Source organism: Gorilla gorilla, chromosome 1 (assembly GCF_029281585.2).
Source record: "Gorilla gorilla gorilla isolate KB3781 chromosome 1, NHGRI_mGorGor1-v2.1_pri, whole genome shotgun sequence".
In the NCBI taxonomy this organism is placed as follows: Eukaryota; Metazoa; Chordata; class Mammalia; order Primates; family Hominidae; genus Gorilla; species Gorilla gorilla.
The window spans coordinates 103,539,706-103,547,741 of NC_073224.2; the positions used below are offsets into that span (position 1 = coordinate 103,539,706).

Sequence of the window (8,036 nt, forward strand, 5' to 3'; positions counted from 1 at the left end):
CACATGATCTCACTTGGATATGGAATCTAAAAAAGTTGAACTCATAGGAAAAGAGAGTAGAATGGTGGTTACCAGGAGCTGGAGGTGGGGAAGGGAAGCACTGGGGAGATGCTGGTCAAAGGACACAAAATTTCAGTTAGATAGGCAGAATAAGTTCAAGAAACCTATTTTATAATATAGTGATTATGGTTAAAGACAACGAATTGTATTCTTGAAAATTGCTGAGAGAGTAGATTTTAGGTGTTCTCACCATAAAAAATTATAAGTGCATGAGGTAATTCACATGTTAATTAGTTCTATTTAGCCATTCCACAATGTATACATTTTAAAACACGTTTTACACAAAAATATATATAATTTTTATCTTTTAATTAAAAATAAATTCTAAAAATGACATATGTAAGGTTATATTTATATAACCTTCAAAACCTAGCATAATTAATCTAATGGTATCTTCAAGGGAGCTAATGACTGGGAAGGGAATAAAGAAAGCTTCTGAGGTTCAGTTATTGGGATGAGTTCACTTGGTAAAAGTTAACTGAGCTGTCACTTATAATTTGTGCCCTTGTATATATGTATGCTACACTATAATAAAAATGTACGCTCATTAAAAATTTTATTCTGATTTATCTATAGTGTTTTTGAGTGGATCTGTTTGTATGTATACAGATTTTTTAGTGGCTGCTGTGGGTATTGCATTGTATATGCATAATTTATCATCGTCTATTGGTACGGACATTTTATTATTTTAAGTGAATTGCAGACCTTACTTCCATTTAAGTCCCTTTACTTCTTGATTTCTGATATAACTGTCTTAAACATTTTCTATACATAAGTTAATAACCATATCAATGTTACGATTATTGCTTCAACTATCAAATTTAATTTTAAAAAACTCAGGAGGAAAAAGATACTGTCCTATAGTTTTAGACTTCACACTGTTCTTCCTTTATTCCTGATGTTCCAAGTTGGTTTCTATCATTTCTTTTTTGTTTGAAAAACTTCCATTAGCCACATTTTTAGGATGGGTATGCTGGCATCACATTTTCATATTTTTCTTTCATATGAAACTATCTTTGTTTTACCTTCATCTCTGAAGGACATTTTCACTGGACACGGAATTCTAGGTTGACAGAATTCTTCTCATTTAGCACTTGAAAGATGTGGTGACACTTTTTCCTGGCCTTCTTGGTTTCTGACAAGAAATCTGCTGTCATTCAAATAATAGTTCCCCTATAGATGATATGTCAGTTTTCTCTACTTTCATGATTTGCTTTCAAAATTTTCTTCTTCAAGATTTTTTCTTTGTCTTTAGCTTTCAGATGTTTGATTATGATATTTCTTATTGTGGATTTCTTTGGGATTATCCTGTTTGAGTTTCACTCATCTTCTTGAATTTGTAGGTTAATTACTTTCACCAAATTTGGGTAATTCTGAGCCATTATTTCTACAATTTTTCAGGACCACACCCTTTCTCCTCTCCTTCTGGGACTCTGATGACACGAATGCTAACACTTTTGTTGTCCCACAGTTTATTGAGGCTCTGTTTTTTTTTTTTTTCTCAGTCTATTTTCTCTGTTGTTGAGATGGAATAATTTCTATTGATCTATTTTTTGAGAAGGAACTTGTTTCTCGTAGTTTTTGAGGCTGGGAATTTATTTCTCATAGTTTTGAGGCCAAGATCAAGGCACCAAGTTTAATTATTTGTGGAGGGCTGCTCTCTGCTTCTAAGACAGTGCCTGTTGCTGTATTCTCTGGAGGGGTAAAATAGTGGAAGGTGGAAGGATATTGATTCTTTACTCTGTCATCTCCATTCTGCTATTGTGCCTATCTAGTGAGTTTTTATTTTCCAGTTCTAAAATTTAACTATATAATGGGTTATTATATTTTTAGTTCTAAAATTTCCACTTGGCTCTTTTATATCTTCTGTTTATTTGCCAAGGTTTTCTATTTTCTCATTGTTTCAAGTGTGTTTGTAATTTCTTATTGAAGCATTTTTATAATGTCTTCTTTAAAATCCCTAACAGATAAGGCCAGGCGTGGCGGCGATTACGTCTGTAATCCCAGCACTTTGGGAGGCCGAGGCGGGCAGATCACTTCAGGCCAGGAATTCAAGAGCAGCCTGGCCAACATGGCGAAACTCTGTCTCTACTGAAAACAAAGAAACAAACAAACAAACAAAGAAACAACAAAAATTAGCCAGGTGTGGTGGCACACGCCTATAGTCCCAGCTACTCAGGAGGCTGAGGCATAGGAATTGCTTGAACCCTGGAGGCAGAGGTTGCAGTGAGCTGAGATTGGGCCACTGCACTCCAGTCTGGGAGACAGAGTGAGACTGTCTCAAAACAACAACAACAAAATCCCTAACATAATCTCAAAATCTGTGTCATTTCACTGTTGGTTATCTGTTGAATGGTTCTTTATCATTCAAGTTGAGATTTTTTTCTGGTTCTTGGTATGATGAGTGATTTTTATTGTGTGCTGGACACTTTGGGCATTATGTTAAGAGACTTCAGATCTTGTTTAAATTTTCTATTATAGCAGACTTCTGCTAAAACCACACTAGTGAGGTTATGGAGAGTGTAGCACCTTCTGAGTAAGCCCATGTGGTCTCCTTACTATGGTGGAAGTCCAGGATTCTTGTTCATTTTTTTCCCCATGGTGTTTGGTTGAAGTAGGGCAAATATTGTCAGAAAGGTTTCTGTTTTACTAGACTACCCCTTTCCTGGTCTTTTATTTAAAGCAAGAGAATTTTCTTGGTGCAATTTTTTTTGTCTGCACCTGTCAGAATCTTGGTTGCAGATTTTCTAGTGCCCAATCTGGGAAACACAGGAGGCAAAAACAAAACCCAGGAAACTTACCACTGTCAGTCCTTTAGTTCTGAGGACTCTAGCTACTCTGCCTTGTCCTCTCCAGACACACCGGAGAAATAATAAGCATATCAGATGTTTACGGCATAAGCTGGTGCTGTTAATGTGCAGCCACCCAGCTTTCAAAGTCTTCTTATGTTTGTTTTATATATTATGCCCAGAGATTTTAGTTCTACTTCACAAGAGCGATAGTAAGAAATACATGTACTTCATTTTGTCCAGAACTGAAAGTCTGACTTTCATTTGTTAAAAAACATAAAAGTAATGCAGTGGTTGGGCTCCTGGATCTTTAAGACTGCTATTTATTCTGATCTCCATGAATTACCGATGTAAAATGATGCATGGTAGTGATCCTAAATGGAAGAGTTGAGGAGGAAGACTTTTTTTTTCCCCCAGCAGTGATTGAGTAGGAAGGGTACTTTGGCTTTTTGACGTAGCAGGAGTTTTTCTTGAGTAAATCAGTAAATTGGCATTTAACTAGAGCTGGTAAAATCAGGATATGAAACAGAACCTGGAAAGTCCCTGGCCAGGCTGATGTTCTACATCTCTTTTGAGGGCTCTGCAATTAATACATCCCTTGGAGCAACTGTCGCTTCTTCCTTGTTAATTGGAAGCTCTTGTGTTTTCCATGATCTCTTTCTGGTGCTGAGCTTTTACATCTCGTATATGTATGCTGCATCTTCCTAAGTTAGGTAAAGTTCCTTCAAGAGAGCAGGAAACATTCAACCCGAGAAAGCTGATTGAAATTAAAAAAAAAAAAAAAAAAAAAGAGAGAGAGAGAGTGAGAGAGCAGGAAACAGCTCCCCTACTACCTCCTCTCCCTACGGGTACCTATTAAAGTGGTCTTGCTCACCCTAGGGGCCCGTAAACATCTGATATGCTTTTTATTTCTCCGTGAGTCTGAGTAGCATGAGCTGGTGCTCCTAATGTGCAGCCACCCAGCTTTCAGACCTTGCAGAATTGGCTCTGGACTGTGAGAGACAGCGTCTTTCCAGGGCAGCCTGTCTTTAAAAAACAGAGTTCAGTAAGGAGACCCACAGTAGCTACTCAATCCACAGGGAGGTGTTTACTGAAGTCTCTCCTCAGGATCTTTGTGTTTTGGGATCACGTCATGATTTTAAGCCGCACACTAGAATGTTCATATGTTTGACCGTCGTTTGCCAGCCATTCCTCCCTCTCCTGGTGACTCCCATCTATCCACTCACCTTTCCGCCAATAGAGTCCGTGTATTTGCAAAATGAATATAAGTGTGAATGAGCGAATGCAGGAAAGGAGAAGAATGGAATGGAATGGATGAACTTGAACACTACAAATACTCTTGGAGACCTAAAGATTCTCATGAATTTGCAAATTTATTGACTGAGGCACTGGGGTTGGGAGGTAGTTGTACAGAAACCAAAGAGGCTAAACAGCAGAACTAGATGCAGACGGAGAGCTCAATGGCTTCTTCCAGGTAGGTTAAGACATGAAGGATTTGCAAACCTCGGGTAGCATCATGAGAGCTCTAAGCCCATCGGTGCCCCTGGAAAACACCTCCAACTCCTTCGCCTCCGTGGTACCCTGGGGGACCTATTTGGACGGCCAGGTAGGCGCCTGCTTCTGCTGGGTCTGGTGGCAGATCGGGACGCCCTTGCCACTCCCGGAGCCACCCATGGAGGAGCCGCCGCCGCCGCCCCCAGAGGAACCACCTCCGCAGACGGAGCCCCCGCCACTGATGATGCAGCCGCTGCCAATCCCGGAGGAGCCGCCGCCGCAGCCGGAGCTCCCGCCGCCCCCGCCGCTGGAGAAGCAGCCGCTGCCGCCGCCGCCGCCGGACGACCCCCCTCCGTAACTCGGCTGGGGCGCGCACGAGGTCTGAGTGACCTGCTGCGAGGAGACGTAGCCGGAGCCGCCGCCGCCAGAGGAACCTCCGCCGCAGCCAGAGCCGCCGCTGGAGTAGCCGCCGCCGGAGTAGCCGCAGACAGAGCCGCCGCCCCCGCCGCTGGAGAAGCAGCCGGAGCCGCCCCCGGAGGAGCCGCCGCTAGGGACGCAGCTGGAGACGCCTCCGTAGCTCTGGCACTGGACCGCCTGGCCCGAGGAGCCGCCGCCGCCTGAGGAGAAGCAGCCGGAGCCGCCCCCACCGCTGGAGAAGCAGCCGGAGCCGCCCCCACCGCTGGAGAAACAGCCAGAGCCCCCGCCGGAGGAGCCGCCGCCGGAGGAGCCGCCGCCTCCGGAGTACTTGACGCTCCCACCGGAGCCCCCTCCGCAACCTCCAATGCCGCCCCCGCCCCCAGAGGAGCCCCCGCCGCAGCCGCCGCCAGAGTAGCCGCCGCCGCCGGAGTAGCCGCAGCCAGAACCGCTGCTGCCGCCCCCTGAGCCGCCGCCGCCGAAGAAGCCGCAGCCACCACCGCCGCTGCCGCCGCCACCGCCACCGCCGCCAGAGGTCTTCACGCAGTCCACTGGGGGCTGAGGGGTGGGCTGCTTTTTCTGATAAGACATCTTGTCTGAGAAGGAAGGAGAGCCTGGAAGGAGAGAAGAGAGCATCGCTGGACCAGCTGCAAGAGGATACTTACGGAGGCAGCTGCATCCATAGCAACATCGCCATCCTCCCAGGGCTCCTTCAGGTGCCCGGAGAGCCCTCAGCGGGGTTTCTTATGATTGCTGCTTTTGGAAAAGTTGAGTTCCTCATTCCCCTGCAGAAAGCCTTCATTATGCTTTAAACAGCCCTGTTAGTAGTGCCCATTCTTTCTCCCAGCTCTGCTTCTGACCACTGTTGTGTGATTTGAGGGCAGATCACCCACACGCCCGCCTCTTTCTCATTTCCTGTTAAATGAAAGGGTTTGAACACTTCATCTTTCAGGGCTCTTCCAATCTCAACACTGATTCTCTGAGTGCAAATAGAAAACTACCACAAACCTCTACCTAGGATAGGGGATTTTACCCATTCCCAGGACAACAGAGAGAGGTTTGTTGGACTTCATTCTATTGAGGGCTGTTGCACTCCATCCTCTGCAGAAGCTCTTAGTTCAAACTCTTGGTCTGTCCCACTGAGCTAGGCCATGATCCAAGGGCTAGTTACTAGAAAAGACAGGCTCTGCTGTGGCCCTGTCTGGAAACAGGGGAAGGACCCTGGTGGTCCTTTGGACCAATATCCCCGACCAGAAGCTATTAGCCATCTCTTCCATGATTTTCTCAAGTCCAAGTTTGGTAGAAGGGACTTTGACTAGTAGGAAGTTGTATTTCCCTCTCAGAACTTCTAACTCTGTAAAGCAGCGATTGGATTTCTGTGGCACCTCAAATCCCTGCCATCTGCAACTTTTCTGGATCATTCTCCCTACTCTCTTGAGAGTGGCTCAGCCTCTCCTCCTGAAAGGTTCACAAGGTCTGCTCAGCCTGTGCACAGGCTGCCTTGGACAGCCTCTGCAGAGTCCTTCTGTGCCCGGCACCATGCCTGCCCCTATGCGGGTGCCAGAGAGGCAGGAGATAGTCCTGTCTTTGTGGAGTTTACATTCTGGCCAGAAGACCAGAAACCCCATATGCATGGCAGCAGCTCATCCCCTGCTCCTTTACTGACCGCCCTCTAAATGTGAGTGCTTTTGGGAAGGCAGAGGTCCTATAGCTCCCAAAGGGGAAAGAGGCCCTGGTCCATCTAATCTAGTCAGGCCTGGGCAAGACCAGCTGGGAAAATGAGAGAGTCAGTAGAACTCACACTTACCCAAAGCACCAGGAAGGGTGAGTGAGGAGAGAAGATGCTGGCAATGTGAGGAGCACTGATCTCCTGAGGTTATATATAGAGCTCTCCCTGACTCATTGATCCAGGCCAGCTTCTTGTGTTTGGCCTCAGTTACGTGACCCGTGGCTGTCGGCCCCACCTCCCTGTGATTGCAGGCACAGGATGGCCCATTCATGAAGGTTTTGGCATTCTTGAGACGGGCAGCCTGGTGTGTGACTGGCCCCTTCTCTGATGCAACAGTGTGGCAGGCTCATCAGTGGGGTCACCCAGTCAGAGTGGATGGCAGACATTGTTTCCAAAACCTCTGGCACAGGACGCATACCAGGTGACCACAGGGCTGTGCTTGAGGAATAGGTCCCAGAGTCTTGAGGTGCCCTAAGAGAGTCAAACTGAAGATGTCAGTGCTTTATCCAAGGAGTAGGACCTTCCAAATCCTACTGTTTCGCTTCTGGTCCTGCTACTCTAAAAATCCTCAAAACTTTAGAACCTGTTACTCCTTTGCAAAAGTTTATCTCCCAGGATTTCATGTGTGTTTTGCTGGGGTGTTTCTGTCCTGCCCACTGGAGGCATGAGTCCCCAGCACCCAGCTCTGGACTGCACACCATAGACAGTGCTGTAACTAATGTGACGTGGGAAGCTACTTTGATTCGTCCCCAGAGACAGCAGGCATTTGAGACAGTCTGAGAAGGATAATCAATACTGACTTTCCTTGCAGCAGAGCAAACTAAAGAGATGGACCATGTGATCCCACAAAGGCTCTTTGGCTCTGTTGTCCTGTGATGTTGTGTGGCAAAACACTGACCTTAGCCTGAGGGGCAGTTATTGAATGGGATAGACTTGAGATTAGGTGACAGGTTGGGTGCTCCCTTTGCTACTTGCCAGCTGTGTCACCTTGGGCAGAGTCATAGCTCTTAGTGCAGTGCCTGCACATGGGAGGCACTCAGTAAGTACTTATTGACTGTGGAATGGTCAAGCTTTTTGACCCTCAGTTACCTTGTCTATCAAATAAAAATAATAGTACCTATTTCACAGGCATGTGAAGGGAGAATAGTTATGTTAAGTGTAGAAGGTGATGCTGTCTTTTTTGTTGTTTTCTCATATAACAACACACCCTTACTTCCAACCTGGCCTTCCCTTGGACACCAAGGCCAGAAAGGAGTCCATGGAGGGATTGGGCAAGTCCAATTCTTCTCCTAGGAGAATAACTGAAAACTTTCTTGTTGACTCTGGACCAGTAGCATCACCTCTGCGCATGCAGAACAGGATGCTTCTTCTTTCATAACTGGAAGTCAATTGGTATTGTTTAAGATACCACAGTCAAACTTTGTTCTGCCCAGTTATGTTTTGAAATGACAGCTCCAATAATAAATTCTTAATTATAGTGCACTTTTAATGATCCAGATGATCCTGATTAGACTGTGGCCATCAGAAACTTGTGGCGCTAGTTTCAGTTT

At 45.8% G+C, this 8,036-nt stretch overlaps 1 protein-coding gene across 1 annotated transcript; it reads right to left on the reverse strand.

The window, feature by feature from the left end:
• Positions 1–4,203: 4,203 nt before the first annotated feature.
• On the reverse strand, positions 4,204–6,612 carry LORICRIN (loricrin cornified envelope precursor protein). The gene is made up of 2 exons (XM_004026718.4): positions 6,565–6,612; positions 4,204–5,371 (listed from the first exon to the last, which is right to left on the reverse strand). The coding sequence occupies exon 2, from the start codon at positions 5,346–5,348 to the stop codon at positions 4,440–4,442; it is 909 nt and encodes a 302-aa protein (XP_004026767.4). The 5' UTR covers positions 5,349–5,371; positions 6,565–6,612; the 3' UTR covers positions 4,204–4,439.
• Between the last annotated feature and the right edge of the window lie 1,424 nt (positions 6,613–8,036).

What these genes read in the sequence shown, in the direction of transcription:
- LORICRIN (XM_004026718.4), bottom strand. Translation starts at nt 5,348, where the DNA reads ATGTCTTATCAGAAAAAGCAGCCCACCCCTCAGCCCCCAGTGGACTGC.